Source organism: Corvus cornix, chromosome 1A (genome assembly GCF_000738735.6).
Source record: "Corvus cornix cornix isolate S_Up_H32 chromosome 1A, ASM73873v5, whole genome shotgun sequence".
NCBI classification, from domain to species: Eukaryota; Metazoa; Chordata; class Aves; order Passeriformes; family Corvidae; genus Corvus; species Corvus cornix.
Window position 1 is genome coordinate 66,785,781 of NC_047057.1, and position 23,750 is coordinate 66,809,530.

Below are 23,750 nucleotides of genomic sequence, written 5' to 3' on the forward strand. Positions count from 1 at the left end.
CCTGCTCTGGGAAAGCATCGTCTTGTGGCAGTGACTTGAGCACACCTTACATGGTGCTCCTGAAAAACATCTGCTGGGAGGGGAAGCATTTAGGAGTCTACCTTACTCAGTGTAGTTTTTACATGTGATTCAGTCTGGAGAAAAGGCAGACGAGGTGTTGCTAAAGGAAGCTGATCACCACTTTTGACTGTATGAGATGGGAAATTGTCTTCTGCAAGCCAGACTGCAATACGAGTATATCCAAGGAAATGCTCAACTCTGGGATCATCTCCTTCCCATATTCACCTCCCATAATTCTTTGCCATGCAAAAAGGAGCCCAAGAAACAGATCCCAAATACCAACAAGATTATGGTGGGGGTCTTTCTTTGTAGCTTGTAGAGTCAACAAGCTTGGTCAAAAAGACAACAGCAGCTAGATTAGTGAGGGAAAAAAGAAATTCCAGTGGAAAGACCAAACAGCATAGCCCTTTTGAGTCAGCTCTGTGTCTCACTTCTTAAAAATGCAGCCTGGCCACTGACACACTGCTAAGGGAGCATCTCCTTACGTGAAGTCAGCCTGTGTCATAGAGTGTCCCAATGAGCTGACTAGCAGGGTTACTGTGCAGCAGAAGAAATAAAAACGGTATAGTTATCTGTATTAGAAAAGACAGAGGAAAAATCCTGGTGCATGCCAAGAGAAGACAAGACTAAAGGTTTGATTTAAAACATCCTCTCTGAAAAAAACAAGTATAAAAAACCCACCCACCACACAAATTCCTGAACTCCACTTAACAAGTAGGAAGAAAATACATGACAGTTTCAATGAAAAGGAAAAACCCAACCTTATCTTCCTGTATATGCAACTGTTTAGCAGTGACTTTGGGCTATATCTGAATGCTCCTACAACCCAAACTAAGACTGACACATCCACTGCATTTGAAACAATACACTAAAATTGCAGCATTACCACCCAAAAACCCCTGCCCACACACAAAAGTTAAGAAATGACTTTTGGAAGATGCAAAAGGTGGACTATCGAATTTGTTCTTCAGTGCAAGCAAGCCATTAAGTGATTCTTGCTGACAAAAAGTCAGGTTTGCCCAAGTCTGCGCAGTAACCATGTGCAAGGCCTTTTGAAACTGCACATGTGAAAAAGAGGCATCAACATGCAGTTTCTTCTCCTGATAAGTGTGGCACCAGTTTTACTCTGTTTCAGCATCATTTTCCAATCCCAGGCTGACAGGGCCAGATCCTGAGCTGGGCCAGATGCTGCAGTCTCTGACTGCAGAAGGCTCTCTGATGCTCCATGCATGAGCTGAATGGAATGATCTGGTGTCTTGGTTTAAAAGACAGGTGTCTGCCAAGGAAGGCTGGAGCCTCCGTTGAAATGGAAAATGCAACCCTCTTCCCTCCGAATTATTATAATTTTGAAATTAAGGGGCTTTCAGACAAAGATATGAGGAATAGGAATAACAGTTCTTTACTTGTATATATATATATTTGTATGTATGACAAGGCAAACAAACAGCAATAACTATGGCAGTAACAGCAAACAGAACCACAAACTCGGCTGTCGGGCCCTTTCCCCTCGGGTGCAGTTCCGCTCACAGCTGGCAGGGGCGTTGGTGGCTCCTGGTGAGCAGGGCAGGTGCGATGGTTCCCCCGCGGCTGCAGGGGGCGCTCCAGAGCGAGCTCGGGGAGCACACGGCAATGGCTGCCTGGGATCCCGGGAGGGGATGGAACAAAGGCTTCACAAACCCCCTGGGCAGCCGATCCCAGTGTCCGGCCAGACCCTCAGGAACAGCAGGCTGGAACAGCAGGGACGAGCACAAATCCTGAGTGGCAGATGAGATGTATCAAACTCGGTAGATGTGGTGGGCTGGATGCAGGCAGGACATGCAGGGCTACAGAGTGGCGAAGGCTCGAAGCAATGGCAGGGGCAGGGTGGCCGTGGCCCGGCTCCCAGCAGGGCAGGGAAAGGTGGGCTTGGGATCCCGGGGTTCTACCCGAGGCGCCCAAGCAGATGGTGGAACGGTCCCTCTTTTAGTAAGGTGGGGTGTTAGGGTCGCAGTGCAACAGCCACTCCAACAAGCAAGCTCCACTCATGGTAGAAGGAAGGCAGCCGAAAGCAGAAGCCTGCAGCAGCAACAAACTCCCTCCACAATGATGGCCGCCCTCCTCTCCCTCCAAATGCTGAGAACACCAGCCAGCCGGGGGCTGTACCCAACCCCTTTCTTCCGAGTTCAAATCTCGTGGTATCCCCCACCCTACACAAGAAAACCCCAGGAGAAAGAGAGTAGCCAGTTGGACCCCTCCCCCTGTGGCCTTTTGTTTTTCTTAAGGACTCAGTAATTTGTCCCCCTGGCAACATATATGGGAAAAATTCTTTAAGATAAAAAGAAAATAGCAGGAGAACTCCTAAAACACCAACATCTGGATGGATCCATACATCGTCGATGTGTCTACAGTACCTTCCAGGGCTTGACCCATGCAAGACCAATTTCAAAATAATAGAGCTTTCTGTCAATAATCAGCAATTACTTGTTTATGGGAAGTCAAAGAAGGACTAATGTCATCACAGATATGTTCGGCTGCATCCAGATCTGACAGAGTAAAACTTGGCACCCAAATGCCGTTTTGTGCAGAACAGAGCCTTTGGTGTTTGACCCAAGTGAGGGAGAAATGAATCTGGAAAATAACCAACACCCCAACGTTGTTTTTCTCAGCAATGTTCATCATATCCCAGAGAGTGCAGATGATTTTCTTTCCCCTCGCTGTGCACAGCAGAGGCTGGGGAGCTGCAGGAATGTCTGTGCCTTTCTTTGTCCCCTCAGTCAACATGCCCCGGAGATCAGGAGTTTTCTTCAGAAAGCTTTTATCCACTTGAGCACTACCTGGTTTGTTAGCTGTAATGTGTACTCGGCTGCCAACACTCCTCACTTCTGGAGTGGATGACACAAAAAGCTGTTAAAAATAATTTTAAAAGCCAATTTTGACAAAGATTGAGAGCATTTGCTTGATAAATCAGGTTTTAAATTGAACCAGTGAAACTGAAAATGTTTTCCTCCCTTACCTTGACATAATTCCTCCACTCAAAAGTTTTATAAAATTCTCCACTCAAGAGCTGTATACAATTTTTGCTTCAGAGTAATTTCTGTTCACCCTCTTTCCCCAAGGAGGTTTGAACAAGATTTAAGAATAGGGTCAATTACGAAGCTGCTGGTACAAATGTGAGGTGAGACCTTAGAATCACAGAACAGCCTGGGTTGGAAGGGATATTAAAGACCATCCAGTTCCAACCCTCTGCCATGGTCAGGGACACCTTCCACCATCCCAGGTCGCTCCAAGCCCCACCCAAACAGGCCTTGAACACTTCCAGGAGTGAAGCAGCCACAGCTTCTCTGGGCAACCTGTGCCAGGGCCTCACCACCTTCACAAGGAAGACGTTTTTCTAATACCTAATCTAAAGTGCATTCGAATCAGTTAAGTTTTGCCTTTAAATGGTTGGCATCTTTTGTCTGCTCTTAACATCCACATGCCATCCTGCTTCCAATTTTGAGGTGCAGCATTTCCATTTCTACTTTTTCTACTCTATTTTACCATGTAAAATGATTGCCTGTGGATACCCCAAGAGTTACCAAGTTCTCCAGCTTCCTATAGTGTGTTACCTCCCAGATGACTGTGTACCCATAAGGATTAAGAATGCAGTGGCTTAATAATTCACAGCCAGTGCAGTATTTCTGACAGACAGACATTGCTGTAGAGAACTGGAGAACACAAATACCATATCTGTATTTTAACATATGACTAAGGGTAAGATCCAAAAGCTCACAAACTAGCAACCTTTACATCTGTATCTGGAAAAAATCCAGATGATCATGAAAAACAGAACATTATAATCTCAAATTTCCACAGAACTACTGAAAGTGGGAAGATAGATTTTCTTCTTAGGAAATCAAGCCTGATGTCTTCCAGTTTTTTAATTGGAAGAGATGAATGAAGCATGAAGCAGAGGTACTTGCTCTTGGGGGTTTACTGAGCATATTCAGGCCTGACTGAACATGAGGAATTTCAGAGGGATCTAAACTATCCACAGTAATGGGCAATAAAAAGCTCAAAGCTGGTAAGAAGAGGACATGGACTGAAGGAAAACAAAGTCATGAAGTGCTCAGAGCTCACAGAGTATTAAGGAAAAAGCTAAAGAAAGCGAGCCAAGTGACACTGTAAATGTGTCAGTGAGGATTGCTCTTGAGAAGGAAAGACAAGACGTAGATAGGGAATGGATGATACATAAGAATCAATTAGCATGTATAGACCTAAATCAGTGGTGCAGCTACATTAAATGAAAGTGATGACCCTACAATTAAATAAACAAGTGTTAGAGATGCATGGCTAATTTACATTCAGTCAAGCATACTCCAACACACTGCCTCCTCTCCTCTTGCTGTGCACATCAAACCTTCAAGCAACAGACAATCCACTCAATAATTTGAAATGCAAGAAATACAGCTAAGAACGTTATCCCTGTGTTCTGAAGATGTATAGAGCTATTAAGTGACTTAAATCTATACAAAAAGCCCACAGAGGTCATGGAATTAAGTCACCTCAGTCTCTGAGTTCCAGCCCAGCAATCTGATCCTGACTAATCTTCATTGTAATGACAACAGTGCCCTAAGAATTCTCTTCAAATCCTCATTTCCAAATCCGGAGTTCAGAGGGTTAGGATTTTTAAAGGAATGCATTTTGAAATATAGCTAAAACTCTGCCTAAGACTATTTACTTTTGCAAGTGAAAAAATAGATCATCCTGAAATAATTAGGAAATAAATATATTCTGGAAGAGTTCACAACCTTAAGCTGAAAATGCTGTCAGAGACCCTGTCAGTAAGAGAAATAAGAGGCTTAACCTCCAATGCCTCAGCTTACAAAGGCGAGCAAGTAACAATAAACTTCTGGCAGGTTTATTATCCCAGCAGTTCCACAGCTGTTCAAACATCCAGTTTTCCCTTCCCCCTCTCCTGTGGCTTTGGCAGAGCATCCTGGCAGCTCCTCTCTCAAGTAGGCAATCCTGGTATGGGCAGGCAAGCAGCCAACTTGCTACTCCAATGATGCAACACAACACCACAAGGGGCATCATTTGGGAAAGAATGGGGTGTTCTCATTATTTAATTACTAGTCAACTTACCTGCTTGGAGAATATTAAAATGTCAGTGTAATTATGACATTGAGACACCACATCAAAGTCAGCTCCTTTCTGCTGATCACCCCAAGAGGTGCCTTCTGAGGGTGATACAGAGGAGTAAGCAGGACCTTTTAAGCAAGGCATGGGAGTACAGAGAGATGACTCATTAGTTTGATTGATGAAGCCAGTTTTAACCATTTGCTTTTATGGAGCAACTAGGCCAACAGCACAGCACCTGGGGGAGTTTGAATCCACTTGTTTGTGGTATCCTGGGATCACACAAAACATCTGAACCTCTTTCTGGGACTTCATTCAATAGCTAGGGGAGTTCAACCTCATGGTATAATCTCAATCCCCCAGAGGTCCCTATTCCATCAGTAACATCAGAGAACAGACAGAGCCTGTAGTCCTTCAAGCCATACGGAGCAACTGGGATCCACCTTGGATACCTCCAGTGCTCTTCAACACAAAATATATTTATTCTCCTTTTAAAAGTGTAATTTTGACTTTGTGGAAAGGTGCAAACAAGACTACAACTGCAAACCAAGCATTTTGTTCTCCTGGAGAGCATGATGGCAAGGATTTATGTATTATTAAAATGGCTACATATGTTCTTTGCAGCACTGCTGGCTCAATTGATATCTGAGTTTCTGCTCCCTGCCTCCAAATTTTGGTACTTTTCTCAAAGGTCTGGAATGACAGTTACACCTCTGCAAACCAGAGCTCAAAAATAACACTTAAGACTTTCTGACATCTTCATTTTCAAGATATTCTTACAGCATATTATCCTAGTAAAGGAGCAATCCATAAATCTCTAACCAGAACTGTAGAGAGATCAGTTACTTTCACAAACTCACGTCTGTAAAACGGCCTTAAGAGAAGGTGGCCCACAGCTCTTCTGTTACCACATCTTGGAGGTTCAGATTTAGTCAAAAGCACTGTCAAAACCAGTGTGCCAGGAGCTAACTGAATAATGGAAGTAATTTTCTCCATTTCTATGACAGAAAAGCCCTCTATTTGGACAGCATTATTTGCAGCCAATTATTCTGCTATTTCCAGCAGTGCTCCAGGGAGCTGTGTTACTTCTCCACAGAGCATAGGAGCTGTTCATTAGGTTAGTCTCTTTTAGTCTCCCAGTTCCTTTTGCTTGCATAATTTTCACCCTGCAGTGCCAGATGACAGGAGATTTAAGTGCTATCTGTTGCTCTGTATTACCCCTCATAGGACTTTGGAATGTGTCCCAACCAGGGAAAGAACAGCTTTTGATTCTTGGATTAGGGCATAAAGTGCCACAGTTTATCGTAACAGTGGAAGCGTGGAGAGAAATAACTGGCATATTCAGAATGCCCCTTTAGGGAAAAGCTCAAGTGACACTGCCCTGTAGCGGCATTTGAAAGTTCAAAGTCCATGACTTTATAAATATATTGGCAAGAACTTGCACTGTTCTTTCTCCTTTGTAATGACTCCATGGTTTGTCTCTAAGACTACCATATCCCTGACCTGCTTGCACTGGGATTACTAGTAGGAGGATCACAAATTTAGTTAGTCTCATATCTGTGCAGCATTTAAAGTCAAGGAACACTGGGTTTGGCCAGTAAGACCACCACACCCAGTTTTACAATTTTCAATCATATCTGACCACACCTTTTAAAATATACTTGAAGGAGAGACAAAGTTCCACCCTACCACTGTTGCAATAGGGAACTGAACTCTGACTTCAGGTATTTTCACCCTGCTTGAGCAGAGAGGTTGTACCAGATGACCCCACTAGTGGGTCCCTTTCAACCTTAATCATTCTGTGATTTTCAGGGTCTTCACAGCAAGCCTGCTGAGTTTATAATATTTTATTTAATTTAAAAAAGAGCCCTGGAAGTGCAGCTGAAACCCTGAAAGTCAAAATATGTTTATTCCTTATTTACTCATTACCCCAGAAGTAGATCTGCAGTACAGCAGACAAAGCACTTTTGTGAACACCACATGTGTTACCTGTGACCAATTTAATTCATCAAGCTCTAAACCACAGGTCAGTTGGTTCCATTACAACATCCTCAGGGCAACTTATGTTAACTGAAGCTAACTGAGAGCCTCTTCATCCTAAAGAGGACAAATATAAGCCTTTTACTTCAGCTCAGCAGAACTCACAGGTCATCCTAACAAGAGACAATGAATCCCAGTAGGTGTGAGTGAACCCTACCTCTTTAAATACTCATTTAACCCCACCACAGCTGGTAATTACAGTTTTGGGGGTGAGGTTGGGCTGTTCTCTTTTCTGTCCTTCTCCAAGGTAGTCCTAGTGAAGTGGCCTTGGACTCTATCTTCTGGAGAGCCTAAGTGCTCCTAATGAAAGCCTCTAGGAGATCTCCCTCATGCTGCTCCTCGAGCTGTGACTCTGAAGACCTCACTCTAAGAGCTGGAAATGTAAAAGCTAATTGGATGTGCTGCGCTGCAATGCCCGAGTACCCCAGAACAGCCAGTTCCCCTAACAGAGAAGGTGAAGTGAACCCATGCCAGGCTGCCTGTCTTGGACAAGTGGAAACATTGACAACAAGGCTATTTCCTTCTTGAGGCTTTCTGAGGTGGCTATTAGGAGAGCTTCTCTTATGCAGTCACTCTCTTGAACCCAGTCTCTAAATAACCTTTGAAAACAAACAGAGGAGGATTTTCATTCACTATCTCCATGTGTGAAAGGCGGGAGAAGTTAGTTAATTGCCAGCATACCAGAGGATTCAAGGTCTTCCATCAGAGCAGAAGGCACTAACCATGCAAAAGCTCCAGTGGGAAGGGTTCTAGCAGTCCTCTTCTTTCCTCCATTGAAGCTGTGCTTAAACATTCCCCAATAATTAAGTATGCTTATGACTCTTAAAACATTTAAAGTTCCTTAAGGGAAGAAGGTGTGCAGAGGCCTTGATCCACTGTATTTTTTATGTTTGGGGTTATATTTTTTATGTAGAGGTTTGAATCTTATCTTCTCCTCCCCCTCGCTGTCTCCTCAGAACAAGCCTGTGAATACTCTTTTTCTCCAAATAAAATAATAATTTAGGAAACAGAACAGTGTTTGTCAGAAAGAACAAGGGTGGAGACTAAGGGTGCCAGCATGGTGGATTGTACCACTTTAGGACACTTTTGGAAATCATCACTCTTGTCATATACTGGATCCAATTTCAGCAAGAGTTCCAGTCTCTCCTGTGGTTCCCACAGGGCCAAACAGGCAAGTGTTCCTTGAGACTGAGGTCTCAAGGAAGGAGAGGGTGGGCAAAGACACGTTGTTAGGAAACGGGTAAACCTCAGACTGAGCAAGTTGCCAACATACTCTTGAATATGCCGTGGAGCACCACTGTGGGATTGTGCAGGTGTTTCCATGGCCAGGGAGAGACCAAATGGATGATACAATAATCTGCAACTTAAATTTAGCTGCAATTCTAGAGGGATAGTCCGATAGCCTGCTTCCTAAGCCATTTCACTTACTGGACCTCAAAGATCCCCCCTGCTGGAGCTGCTTTCTCTGAGGGTATATTGTGCCACACATGCATTTCAGGCAGTTGGTGTTTAGTCCCTCTTCACTGATTCTGCCTCACATCCTGTGTTCCCTGGCTGAGGTGGGAGACTTTTGAGTGTAGAAGCAATTATTTATCTCCGCCCAAGAGAAACTTCTGAGTATGATCTAACTTAAGTGCCTACCTGTAGGCTGCACAGCTGCACAGCTGAACTTGCCAAACACAGAGAAGCAAATCAGGCACCAAACCCCTGCCTCATTTCTGGGTCTCCTTCCTCAGATGGCTTCTGAGCTTCTCAAATCTCTGCATTAGAGGGAGCCTGCACATCTCTCCAGCAGCTGAAATCTCCAACAGGGAAGCAGAGTGGTAGCAAAAGGCTAAGCTAACATATAACGAGGCCAAAGGAAATTGAGTGTCAGAAGCACAGCTTTGAGTCTAGAAACACAATCAAAGCCTGAGGGAAGAGTGTGGCAAATGCTGGGGTCAGCAGTGCAAGTGCAGAGCAAAGCTGGACAGTCCCTGAGCAAAGCACAAGGCACTGCCCAGACCAAACCAAAGACCAGTGTCTGCTGAGCAGCTCCGGAGGTATCAACTGACTCCTTCAACTAAAGCACAGACACAAAATGGAGTGGCCTTCACTGCAAAACCCCCTGATCAAAACCGTATCACGCAGCAGGATTTCTACTTCACCTTAGTATCACATGCATCGATCCTCTGCAAAACTACTGACCCAGCTCTTAGACCACCATGTTACTGCAAGGGATAATCAAAGAGCTGGGAGTGCTCAGGATAAGAGCTGCAAGGTTCACACTGCCCAAATACATAACTGCCAGCAGATGCATTATGGTATTTCTTTAAGAATATAAATATACAATGAGGATTTTCCCTGAGAGGCCATATTTTCATTTATTTAGGAAACAAGTAAGTTGAATTATGATGGAATCTCTCCATACAAGAGATGCTTCAGGAGCTGACAGTACAGATTTCTCAGAAGTGCCACATTCAGAGCAAATTAATACAGCCTTGAAAGCCAATTTCAAGACAACTCTCGCAGACACAGGGTATTGGCTGAGGAAACAGTGAAACAGAAAATGAGACATCATGTGACATCAGGACGCATATTTCTGTTTATTCACCTTTCTTCAAGAACTCTAACTCACTGTTAGGCAAAGGAGTGCATACAGGATGTACAAGAAAAAGATTAAAAGAGACTTCTTTATTATTGTATTCTGTGGCATGAAAGCCCACAGCCTTTTGTATTTGTTTGTTTGTTTGTTTAAGGATATATTTCTACTCCAGCTGAGGTGTTACAGTTCAGAGAACAACCTGTCATCTGCAAGAAATCTCTTTAGAAAATTAGAAGAGAGCACAGCTATTTGCTGGGCTGTTTCACTGAACAAACACCACAAGCTGCACTAGTAGCATTTTACCAGACACTTGTCAGTTTATGAACTCCTAAGTTTATAAAGAAATAGGAAATCCATCTGCAGGGTGACAGGGATGGGGAAAAGTGGTTGGAGTTGCTTCCCCCTCAGCAGATTCCCACCTGCTGTAGGCTTGTGTTTGTTCAGTACAACTATGCCAGTTCAGTACTGGCAGAGGTTCTGCCCAGGCATACACAGCTTGCCCACAGTCCAACTCACTACCTTCATAACTTTCATATATAATATTAAAACCCACGGTTTGTCGCCTAATATGCTTCACATGATGCTCCGTCTGTTCACATCCACACTGTACACTGATGAATTGGAACAGCCTCGGCCAAAATCAATGAAAATGCCTTCAGAATCAATCGACTCCAAAATCTGATCCACTATGTTCTCAGGGCTGGAAGAGGGAACTGGAATCAAGGAATTGTCTCTGTCTAGGTCAAAAGACCTGTGTGGGTCGCCCATTGAGTGGAAGAGTCCTTTCTGTTGCTCAGCTGTGCTGAGTTTGCTGGAGCACTGCACAGACCCGGTGCTGGGCCTCTCCTGGTCTCCTGGCAGTGAGCTTTTCATGGTTGTCATGGAGCTCTTGGAACCGTTGTCCATGATGGTGGTGAGGTTGGAGTACCCCTGGAGCTCCAGGCAGGAGGTCATTTCTGAGACAGAGTGCCTTCGGATGCCGGTTCCATTGGCAGCCATGCCCTCAGTTTCATACTCAGCCACTGGCGTCAGCAGTGGATTGTTGTAGCTCTTCGAACGCACCACAGGGTTCTTGGCAAGGATGTCACCCGACTTCGAACGCCTGAAGAACCGCTTCTCTGCAAACAAAGATCCAGAGTAATATCTGCAAAGTCTCCTATTACGGTACTAATAATTATGAGTGTTCAAAAGAAATGTGAAGTTCTGCATATTCATAATCTTTTCCTGAATGAAACTTTTCTAGAAGAAGACATTTTGCTGTATTGTAGATTCACAGGCTTCAGACTTCCTAGATTTCTTTAGCATACTGAAGACCCCAAATCTATCTTTACAAATAATAGCTGAGATTCCCTTATATTCACACAACTTCAGCAGCTGGAGTAAGACAGTAAATACTGCAGGAGTAGTGATATACAGTTGTAAATACTTCCTTTAGACAAGCACAGAAAGTGCAATTTTGTTCTTTTTCAGGCTATAAAAGTAGTGACTCATTTCTAGTAGTTGAAATTTAACTTTTCCACCCATCCTGGGAAAATAAAGTCTCTTCAAATTTGGAGCATGAGGATTAAGACAGGCAGTTTTTTCTACTAATTCTGGAAAAACTTTCAAAGCATTGTTCAGAGACCACACGGGAGAGAGCACCAAGAGTGTTTGAAAATGTTAACTAGAGGGCAGTGCTCACAGAAACCTCTTTTTGGGGGAGCAAACCTGCATTCAATCCAGCAGTGATTGCCTGAATGCTGTTAACCAAGTGGGATTTTCCCAGAAAATAAGCAGCAGATGGCAGCAAGTAAGCATGGAGTTCCCTCTCTGGCAATGGTTTAGTGCTGGAGTGTCCTGGCAGTGTGAATAGAATTACCATCATGAGCAAAACGACTACCATTCAAACTCCGTGCAGGTCTCAATGCTCAGATTCACTTGTGCTATAAGAAAAAAAAGTGGTGTGAATAATAGGTCTCACTTTTGAAGCTTTCTTTCTGCTACTCTCACTTTGCCATCCCATGAAAGGGACACAACTGGAGCAGGAGATCAAATTACCCTCTGGAAGTCAACCACAGCCACTGCAAATAAACTGCTTTAAATCAGGATGCTGGTATATGTTCCCTGCAAACTGTGCAATTTCCTTTACATATGCCAATCTCTTATAATTACGTTGTTGTGTAATTATGTGCTTACCTGGACACAAATTCCAATCATATGCTGTACTACTAAAAAAGCCAGTTTCTGTATTTAAGATTGTATTTTGCAGTTGTGTCTGCCTCAACAATGAAATCATCTGATCCAAGTTCATTTTTGGACTTTTTGTTAGGAGTTTGAGTTGGCAAACAGAAAAGGTTCCTGGGGCTATGAACTCTGGTTTCTCGTCACAACATGCCACATACTAGCAAAATAGTTGGAAGAGAATTAGATGCATCAGTTTAAAAGAAGCAGCTGCTTACACACTCAGCTCCCTTGGATCCAGGTGCAGTTATTACAGTAAGACCCATTTCAGGGATATTGCTACATCTACAGCCCAGGCCACAGCAAAAGGAAGTGCCCGGTCCACCAAAACCTTCCCATCTTCTGCAGTCACATAGTAAGACATTTATTTACTAAAAATTCATTTCACTGGTGCTTTATTCTCTTTGGGTGCATTTTTCCTATCTTGACATACTAAAGCTCATATTTAGAAAATGCCAATTTGGGGCTCCATTTAAATGCTTGTGGCCTTTTAATGACAAGCAATGAATACAAAGTAGTAATCATGAACCATTTTCCATAAATAACTGGCCTGTATTTATTCACTTGAAACTCATTGTTTCTTAAACACTTGCTGTAACATGTTTTGCCATTTAGCTTCAAGGGAAAATCAACTACTTTATTGGCCATTTCTGACAAGCAAACATATTGAATTGACTGCACAGAAAATGTGCAGTTGAGCTTATTTTCCCTTCTGTCTGCTCTATTCAATCAGGCCATCACCGTATTTACAATAAAAGACTCAGGTACTACCACATTTCCTTTTTCATTATGCTGGTAGTATCCCCCTTGTATTTTCAACAGATTTAATTGCTATATAGGCTATTCCACCTTCATTCTGGCTAAATCTTGCCATCACAAAAGTCACCGAAGGCTTCAGAGCTCCAACAATCAGAAAATAAGCTGAAGGGGACTCAAACTGACACCAGGCCAGCCCACGTTTCCCCCTTGCTCCTTAAGGATGCTGATGTACAAAGTGCCTCAGCAGTAAAGATTCAATAACCTTCAGAGGCAATTCATGTGAAATTAGAGATTTTTCCTTCCATATAATTTGAATTTCCCCTGCTATGTGAGATCCACTCTGTATTTCTTACCTCCATTGGGATGGAGAACAGCTTATTACATTCTACTCTGCAGAAAGCTTTTACATGCTTGAAGGCTTATGTGTTAGTCTTCTCTAAGACAAATTCCTACTTTCTTCCCTAATTTTAACAGCCTTGTACGATCTTTGTGTACTAATGAACACGATTGAAAATTACCTACTGAGTACTTTAGAAGTGGCTTCTTGCTTCTTCCTCTCACTGTCCATAAAGCATCCTGTGTTAAAGCTCTCTCATTAAAAGGTAGAATGGAAATTCTAAACACACTCTAGATTCATTTTACTGATTTTTATTACTGAGCACTCTTACGATGATCAGCTTTCATCTTTTACCACTGCAAGTTTCACTGCGATTCTGCACCTTGCAAAGAGCATAGTCTTAGAAAAAAAGCCTGATGTACTCATGTGAGCACTGGCAGTCACCTCTTGTGTGTGCCCTGACCCTGCATGGAGCAAGGTTTTGGGAAGTCCTCTGTGCTGTGCCAAATGGAGTCTGTGTTATTCTTACCCAAGATGCAGGCAGAGTGCGTGAAGGGTCCATCACTGGAATACAGACCGTATGTGCCCAAGTAAGGAGAAACAACTTTCTGGATCAGGGATTCCAGTTTCAAATAATCTTCAGTCACACCTTTCGACTCATGAACCCCCTGAAAAAGAGGAAATACCCAATATGAGCACTGCCCCCTCCAATCACAACCTCCCCTTGCTCACCAGGGCAACCAGAGAAGAACAAGCATTTTCACTGAGTGAAAGCAAAGGTGCCCTGCAATGTGATCCTGGTTTGCTAGTACAGCTGATTCCTCTTCTGTAAAGCCAAGAGATGTGAACCAGACCAGAGCTACCACGACATTTAAATCCAGGAAGGTACATCCTACTTCGTGCACAGCACTCAGGGAAGGATAGAGGACGTGATCTGTGAAGAGGAATTAAAACCATCCCTGGACTTTTTGCTATTGCAATTTTACAGTGACTTCCTGAATGATAGCATCTGATACCACAGGGTGTCACTGCCATCTCAGCAATACCAACACTGTTAAGAAAAAGGTGAAACTGAGACCCTCAGAAATATTTCTTCCAGGATATTTTCAACAACCAATGTTTACAGTAAAGAAGTTTGTTCTCTTTCCTCATCCCTCCCCTGGCACTTACCATTTTCCAGGCAAAAATCACATTATAATTAGCATGGTAAGAGTCACCCACAGGCAAAATGTTTAGCCTTTAACTGTTAACTCTGCACTTCCACCCACAAGCAGGCTTTGTTAGTGTGAGAAATGAGACAACTCTTAAAAAGATTTATTTATTGAAAACAGAAAAATTGAAAAATTACAGAAATTAGAAAAATATAAAAATTTGGGATCCTATGGCTCAGTAGATGGTATGCCCCAGGAGCGCAGGGATTTGAGATCTTCTGGCTGAGACAGCACTAGACCTCAGGTAGAGAAAAAGAACTCGCAGTGCTGGGCTGACTTTTAGCTGGTCCAAAGTCAGGAAAAAAATTATTAAAGGCTCCTTAATAGGAGTATGCTTTTAACACCCAGCACTGGCATCCACCACAGCTAGCCCGCAGAGAGCGAGAGAGGAAAGAGGCCCTGCCTCTCTGCCTCATTGTTTTTATAGTGTCTTTGCTCTGCCCACAGCCCACCCACAGCCCGCCCCTTCAGTCTAAAGCGATTGGTGCTTTCCCTTTGATGGATCATCTCCGTCCACCAATGGCTCATTGCTGCCAGAGGGGTGGTACTAGTTGAGACAAGGGAGCTAAAATGCCCCCACCAAAACCCAGGTTGCCATGGAGCTTGCCCCCAGGGCAACGGCTATGGGCTAAAAATAGCTGCTGGCTGTTAGAACTGGGGGTTTTGGCCTTGGAACCAAATGCAAGTAAAAACACCTAAAAAAAGTATTAAAATACATCCAACACATCTCAAAACACTTGTAAAAGTATACAGTAAACACAGGAAAGGTAACTCTTATGGTGTACCGGTGGTTTGAAGTTTGAAAAGGGGCAAGTTGGTGATTTTTAACTGGGGAATTTTTTAACTGGGAAGGGTGCAACTCTCTTAATAAACTACTTTGAACAATTGAAAACACTGATAATGGAACTGGATTTTTGTACCTGGGCTGATGGGTTAATTTTAAGATTCAATCTAAAAATATTTAACTCACAATTAATTAATTAAAGCACTTAATATGCAAAGACCAAGCACAAATAGGGATTTCATGTATGACAGGCTGCAGAGGTGACAGAAAAACCCTGCAGAATTGTATTCTCCCTTTAGCTGCAGAGTGCGTGCTCCTGTGTTGTCTGAGCAGAGCCCTGTACACTGTGTGTAGGATGCCTCTTGCCATATGGAGCAAATTCACATTTGCCATGGGCTTGACATATCATGTCACAGAATTAATATCCTAAATGCCATACTCAGCAAGAACTCTGCTTGAATTTAGCCATTTCATTATGTGTTCCTGAGTTATTGTAAAAAGAAACACACTGCTCCAGAGAGCAATATAAAGATCAGATGAGTAAAATTGCAACACTTCCTTCAGCATGTGAAAGGATCCTGACGTTCAAGATGTGTTCACAGCTTAGTATTACTCACCAACCAGAGTCTAGAGTGACTCTCAGATGTGTTTCTGAATGGCTGACTCCACCACCCCCCCCACACCCGCTGCTGCGCTGCCTCAATGCTGCCTCATCACTTGATAAAAAGTTTATGAATGGAAAATTCATAATGGCCAACAGAGAATTCAAATTAGGACAAAATTTGATTTTGGACAGAATTTGAATTCCAGTTCTGTTGGCGTTCCTCCCCCCTGCCGTGGGGTCCGGGGGAGGGGACCCTGGAGTAGAGGCACGGGGTTTCCCTACTCCCTGGTGAATCCTGTTCCCCATTGGTTGTTTTGTGTTCTCCTGCCCAGGAATGGCCATGCCGGTCCCGTGATTAAGAGTTCTTCAGCAGTCGTCCGGCCATGCAGCTGGAGAATAAAGATGTTTGAAAAACATCTACCAAGAATCAGTCCCTATTTCTTTTCCACGGGCCTTGCTGTCTATACATGTTGCAGAAATCCCCACTGCAACACAGTTCAGCAGTCTTTAAATAAAAAATAACAATCTTTGGTGCTATGCCCTGAAGAACTCTGGGACAGCCACAAATACAAATTTGAACACAAAGGCATATCCAGTGGATCCAAAAGCTTGCAAACATCGAAGGAACAGCAGAATGAGCCCACAGCTATACAGCCAGGCAAAAATAATACTGGAATAATTCAGAAGACTTAATGAAGGAGCAAGTGTTATTTCCAAGTCATTACTGGCCTACTGAGATCTGTTCCATTGTTCCTTGCTGGGATTTAGTCAAGCCCTCAGAAAGGCAACATGCCTGCTCTCTTACTACATATTCACTATCCCATCATGCAAAGGCCAGGGTTTAAGACATCCTGCTCCAGGCTCCCACACTAAATACCTCTGGAACTGGTCTCCTAAACATGACATATATGAGTGGCAGAACCCAGTGGTATTTAGCATTGCTCATGTCCAGACTTTGCTGTAGAGCTTTATTTACTTTTCTACCATTTTGGTATTTATACTTGTGAAAGACAGTAGCTAAATATCAGCTGTGGAGAAAGAACCCTGTTGCGTTCCACTGTGGGGAACTGTGAGGAGTTCTTTTAAAAACAGATGGTCTTGAACGAAATTAAGTCAACAGAGACAACCTTCTATCTGAGAACCGTTTATTGGTAACAAAAAAAACCCAAAAAAACCAAAACAAAAAAAGAAGTTGCCTGACTAAAGAGGGCTAGAAAAGACAGAGAAGAAGGAAGAAAAATGGAAAAGGAATGGGGGGAGAGAGCAAGAGGGAGAGGGGAGACACAGAGGGGTAAAGCGGGCATTACCACCAGCAGGATGGGGAGTGCCGTTGACATCCACGTGGCAGGGGGTGTATGCACGCTGCCTGCTGGGGAGCCTGTGCGGCTCTTGGAAAGGCATGGCTCCACAGGCATGGTTCCCGCAGCGACAGGCAGCCAGACATGTGGTGAGTTAGCGAGCGCTCGGGCAGGAGGTGCAGGACCCAGGATGCAGGGTCGCAGCGGGGATCACAGCAGTGGGCTGGATCGGAGGCAGGTGGCTCAGGCAGGGATGGAGGGGCAAATCGCCAGGGTGGCAGTCAGGGACACAGGGAGACAGGACAGGCGGCAGCTGGGACGGGCGAAGGGGTAGGGCAGGACACAGGCTACAAACAAGACTCAGAGGTCAGCTGGTGTCCCACCAAGTGCCCAGATAGAGGGAAGGCAAGTATGCGAGGGTGAGCAAGCACCAGCAGGGGCAGGAGAGCCAAAAGGTAGGCTGGACCCAGGGCAAAAAGGACAAAAGACAGGCAGGGCAAAGGAGCAGACGTCAGCAGGCTGGAGCCAAAGCAAAAACACAAGACTCAAAAGGTCCCCAGACTCAAAAAGCCCCAACTCAAAAAGCGCCAGAATCACCAAGCCCAAATGAAAACTAAGTCTTAAAAAGCCCCCAGAACTTTTGATGCAGTTACTTTTTATGCCCTCTGGCTCCTCCCAAAGTCTGCCTGCTGGAAGGACACCATTGGCCCAGTCCAACCTTCCACTGCAGTCCATTGGTGCTTTTGCCATCTGACCGGAGTTGTTGTTTCTCCTTAAATTGGGCATGTATGGTCTGTACAGTGTCTTTGGTGTTCACCTGTTGACTGCCTGTCCCATGTGAGACATGAAATGGTTGCCAAGGAAAGTACCCCCGGAGACAAGGCTTTCTCCCATCTTCTTCTGGTTGCCTCCTTCACATGGCACATGTGAGACATGAAATGGTTGCCAAGGAAAGTACCCCTGGAGACAAGGCTTTCTCCCATCTTCTTCTGGTTGCCTCCTTCACATGGCATGTGTGTAACCCCTCTTCCACATGCCTCTGACAATGTGAGACAAAGTGGTGAGACAAAACTAAATTGGCTCTTCACAAACCCTAGTAACTCACTAGTGCCATGCTGCCCACGAAACAACTCCTACCACCAGCAGAACAGTATGAGTAACAGAAGCATCCTTGCCCAGTGGCACCTTAACACTGTCTGATTTCCTATCAGCCTTCAGAATTGAGGAGTTCTTTTGGTTTTTAATTATATGTTCTGCTCTACACTCCTCTTCCCCTGATGAACGCCTCAAAAGCCAGAGCTATATTCTGTATGGACTGCTGCTCTTGCAGGTATACAAGGAGGCTTGCAGCAGCTCTGCTGGGCTGGGATAGGCTCCTGTGGTAAGTTGAGAGACTCAACCCCCAAGCTACAGCCACTGGGACAACCCTCCATGATGGGGCCAGGGAGCTGTGCAGGGCACAGACTTGCCTCATCCCCACCACTGCTGTCCTGCAGCTGCTGTACCTAGAGAGCCCACTGGCTCTCTGCTCCTGAGAAACACTCTTCTCTCAAAATCCCAACTCCCTCACCACCTGCATCATCTTCAGTCTTGCCCTCAACCTTCACTCCTGCTCTCTCAAAGCAGTGCTAATCTCCACCTCTTTTTCATTTCAGCATCTTTTAGTTACCACCTTCGCATTTGGAAAGGATTATAATGTAATATTATGACAAGAGTCTGCCCTACTCTAAAGGCATGGGAACAATGGGGATTTGAGTCCTGAATATGTGAATACTGTTGCAAATGGAAGACATCTATCAAGAACAGACACATGTATTACTGCATGAAATACAGTACCCAAGTCCCAAACTTCATTAACCTTAATTAAATGGTTTTGAAACCAAAAATTTTTCTATAATAGTTCAAATGCATTAGAAGGGCCCTACGCATGGCTGGTTTTGATATGTAAACATGCAAACACTCCCAGAAGGGCTACATCCTTAAAGACTACAGGTTATTGATGTATCTACTTTATGAAGACACTGCCCCACCTGCTGAACTGCAGCACCAGCCACACGCGTGGGCTCCACTGCTACACTCAAGTGTGGCACTGGAATAAAACTTTTCTTGTGTTTGGAAACAAAACCCCATAATCATCAAATCCACAATCATTCCAGCAAGTATGGATGCACCAAAATGCTCAGGTTTCCATCCCTGTTAATTCTGTAAATTAACTATGAACTCCTACTGAGCTTTTGAAGGGCACAAGGGCTTCTTGTGAAAGCACAAAGGAAAGAATAAATGAGTAAACAGGTATGTTCAGAAGAATAGCTGGGGGATTTGTACCTAACTACAAAAGGCCACAGCCTCCTTTTTCAGTATGTACAATCATAGAATCAGAGAATGGTTTGGGTTGGAAGGGACCTTAAAGCTTATCTCATCCCATCCCCTGCAAGGACACCTTCCACTAGATCAGATTGTTCAAACCCCATCCAACCTCGCCTTGGACACTTCCAGAGGTGGGGTAGCCACAGCTTCTCTCAGCAACCTGTGCCAGGGCCTCAAGACACAGGGAAGAATTTCTTCCGTATATAGGATTTCTTTAAGCTTTAAAGTCCTGGAGGCCACCTCAGGCATTTAAGGATCTGAAGAGTCCTTCTCAAAGATAACCTTAAAACATGTTCAACGTTCATTACTTTAACCTTTTATATGCTGTTCACCAAATATGGAGTGCTTTGAAGATTTTTTTTTAATGAACTTGAGTTTTAACAAAAAGTACTTCTAAGCTATTATGAACATTGTATCTAGGCACAAGCTACCTGACTTGTAAAGCTGCCAGAAACATAAATTCTATTTTGAAAACATTTGCCACAATTTTTCTTTAAATAAATAAATTTTTGAAAGTCATTAAATGTCCTTGTTTTTTTTACCATGGCAATAAAATAACCCCAATCACAGATCTGTACTTCTGTTTCCTATTACATTAATTTTTCCCACCCTGTTCTTCCCTCAAAGCAGTGAACATGCAGGCAAGTAATCCTGCCATTGCTCCTGCTCGGTGTAGGATACAAACATGCCTGCAGCCTCTGTCCCTCTGCAACCAGATGGTCATTGCTGCAAAATCCCCCGGGTTCTTTATTTACCATTATAACAGAAATACTTTGATTTTTGTTTTTAAAAAGACACCTAACATTTCAACAGATAGTATCAGCCCTTCCAAGTGACTGTAAACAAGGCTGCCCAAGCCCAGCCCATTGGGGAGGTGCTCTGGCTGTGTGTCGAAAAGGAATCCAGAAATTAATCACCTGCCTTACACCACTTCTCACTTGGTGTTGGCTACTTCCTTTCCTCAGGCTCTGGTAAGAAACCCAGACATGAAGCAATCCCCAAAGACAATGACAGCCATGAAAAACTATTTAGGCTGCTGATAGTTCGGTATATGTCATTAGACAGCCTGATTAAACTGGACGCAGAGTTTTAGGCTTCCCAAGCTCTTGTGAGCAGAGGTAGGATGTGTTATGTTCCTGTCTCGTGGAAACCTGGCACATGGCAGAATCTGAGTTGGGTTTGTGCATCCTTTGCTGCTTATTGCTCTCACTTCTTACTCCAAAAACTGGATGTGAAGCTGCAGATCTCCTTTTTACCTGTATTAGGGAATAAATAGGTGGCAAATCCCTACCATTAACAGCCTGCACAGACAGACCAATAATGAAATAAAACTGTATTGGGTTTGCATGGAAAAACTTTGGTAGCAGCGTGGGGGGTACAGGGGTGGCTTCTGCAAGAAGCTGCTGGAAGCTTCCTCCATGTCTGGCAGAGCCAGTCCCAGGCAGCTCCAAAGACAGATGTGCTGCAGGACAAGGCTGGGCCTATTAGAAATGGTGGTAATGCCTCTGTGATAACATATTTCAGGAAAAAGGAAAAAAAGTTTTGCACAGTTGTAATTGCAGCCAGAGAAGAGCAGAGTGAGAATATGTGAGAGGAACAACTCTGCAGACACCAAGGTCAGTGAAGAAGAAGGTGGAGAGATGTTCCAGGCACCAAAGCTGGGATTCCTCTGCAGCCCATGGTGCAGACCATGGTGAGGCAGCTCTGCTCCTGCAGCCATGGAGATCCATGGGGGATGCAGAGATCCACCTGCAACCCATGGAGGTGACCCATGCCAGAGTGGGGGAATGCCCGAGAGGAGGCTGTGACCCCATGGGAGGCCTATGGAAAGAGGAGCCCATGCTGGAGCAGCCTGTCCTTGAAAGACATGGTAGGGTGACCCACGCTGCAGCAGTTTGATGGGGGAGTGTTGCCTGTGGGATGGACTCATGGTGCAGCACTTTGCAGAGATCTGTTGCTTGTGAGATGGACTCACATTGGAGAAGTTCATGGAGAACTCTCTCCTGTGGGAGGGATCCCACGGTGGAGCAGGGGATGACTCCTTTCCCTGAGTAGCAAGAGAAACAGTGGGTGATGAACGGACCGTAACTCCCATTCCCTGTCTCCCTGTGCTGCTGGGGTAGGAGGTAAAGCTGGGAAGGAGGAGTGTGGGAAGAAGGTGATTTTAAGGTTTTATTTTATTTCTCATTATCCTGCTCTGATTTTGTTAGCCATAAATTCAATTAATGTCTCTAATTAGACTCTGTTTTACCTGTGATGGTATTTGATGACTGATCTCTCCTGGTCCTTATCTCAACCCTTTTTCACATTTTCCCTTCCCTGTCTAGCTGTGGAGGTGAGTGATAAGAAAGGCTTTGGTGGGTGCCTGGCATCCAATCCACTACATGGGAGCCTGCTCCTGGATCACAGAGCAGCTTCTGCCTCACTACTCTGGGGAATTACAGCCTATTCACAAGTGCTTGCTAGGACAGCACTATGTAGAACAAAGATGAAATTTTCTTCTCAAGTATTTTTGGTGGCCACCAGCAGAAGAATGGTATATTCACCACCCCATCCAACTGCCTTGAAATCTTGGTAATTGGTGGGTTACACTGATGAAAAAATGATTTACCCTAAAAATCCTGTAATGCACCAGACCAGAGAACTAAGCACAGAACTCACAACAGCTGGAGACAAAAGAGCTACAGCTAAAGCTATCACATCCTCTGGCCATCAGGCACACCTCAAAGGGATGTCTCATATATGGCAAGAAACAAGCCTGGCTGCTGGCTGTTCTTGCTACCCAGCTGCTTTTCATTAATGTTTGACTTATGTAATTCCACTTCGGGGCCTTAGCTGGATCTCCATCTGGCCATCACTCTCTCATGCCTGATTCCTTCCATTTCAACCTTTTGCTTCGTCCCTTTGACATCAGCTGTTTCATAACGCCCCACATCCATCCCGAGCTCCTCTTTCAGCAGGCAAGCCAGCCCCCTGTCATCTGCTGAGCTCCTCTGCCACATGAGCCTCTCTGCATTCACCTTTACCAGAGGCTGCTTCACTTCTGGCTGGATAACTGCACACATGTTGCCTCAAGTAACTCGTCATTCATCTGTGTATGAAAATCATCATAAACAACTATTAAACACCCAAACTGATTTTAATTGACCAGAAGTAACTCAGTGTTTTGCTGAATACTTCTAAAAGGTGACAGATTCTGTGTTTTCCAGTTCTGACTAATAGTACCCACCACCTGTAACACCTAGAAATGGTGGTATTGCTCAGTTGCTTTTCATTTCCCTCTTTAGCATAGACTATTAAAAGACCATTTACTTAATAATTTATACACTGAATAGTATCTCTAGTGGCTAAAGGTACCCTGAAAACTGGACACAATGGAGGAATTACTTCATGACCACCTGAAAATTGTGGATGTGCTAAATCAATGACTGGTCATTGATTAAAGGCTGGAGCACTCACCTTGAGCTTTTACACTTCAGCTGATCAGCACGTGTACATGAGTAAGTATTGGTGCAAAGGATTGTCTTCTGCTTCAACTGACAAACTGCTGCATAGCTTTTAAATAAAAAAGAATAAAATGAAACAAAATCTGTGTTCCTCCAGACCTCGGAGAACAAACAAAGCAGACCTTCTGGACCCAAGCCCCAGGCCCTGCCAGGAGCAGACACAGCACCAAGGGACACACAGCATGTCTTGGTGCTTAGGTTACCAACTTCTGGACTCAGGAAAGAAAGGAGGAAAAGGCAGACTTCTGAATTATTTAGCAAAGTCATTTCAGCAATGATCATTATTGGTGACTTAATGGAACAGAAGAGCAAAGTTCTCTGCCCATGGACAAGAGGTGACTGTGTATGGCTCAGCTCATGGCCACACAACGCACTCTGAACCTGAGTCTGCTGGGGCATCCTCCATATGAGGACACAGGGGCACCCTTGATGCCTGGACTCACCCTTGTCTACCAACAAAATGCTGAAACAGTCCTGATCTGGTGCTATGTGAAAGGAAACACTACCAGAAGCATTTACAGGGTCAGTTCTGAGAGCAAAGTGAGGTCCTGGCCTCATGTACTGCCCTGTCTTAACCACACAGGCAAACAGCTAAGAAATGTAACTATTTTCTGCTTAAAAGCAGCAGATTCCTTGGAGAAAAGAAAAACCCAAACAATCACATTTCTTTCCTTAACCGACAACAGGTGAGATCAATATGACAGAAAGAAACACTCAGGCAATGGTGATAATCTGACACATATCGGATAAAAACTGTTGCCCAACCACTCCCAGAGAAAACTGAAATTAAAAGTCACAAGGCAGACACAGAGTAGTATCTGTAGTGAAAACACATTATTCAGCTAACACTGCTGGTGGAGAATTGATAAGGGCATGCAGACTG

At 44.2% G+C, this 23,750-nt stretch overlaps 2 protein-coding genes across 9 annotated transcripts in view; one reads left to right on the plus strand and one right to left on the minus strand.

The window, feature by feature from the left end:
* Positions 1–23,750, plus strand: part of LOC109146117 — a 50,612-nt gene that overhangs the window by 17,902 nt on the left and 8,960 nt on the right. The window lies entirely within an intron of this gene.
* Positions 9,542–23,750, minus strand: part of PRR5 (proline rich 5) — a 121,484-nt gene continuing 107,275 nt past the window's right edge. For all 6 annotated transcript variants that reach the window (XM_010410193.4, XM_039570848.1, XM_019292469.3 and 3 more), the window contains 2 exons: positions 13,627–13,765; positions 9,542–10,899 (listed from right to left, as the gene is read on the minus strand). In XM_010410193.4, the coding sequence (XP_010408495.1) occupies positions 10,355–10,899; positions 13,627–13,765 (684 nt within the window). In that variant the 3' untranslated portion in view covers positions 9,542–10,354. The remainder of the gene's footprint in view (positions 10,900–13,626; positions 13,766–23,750) is intronic.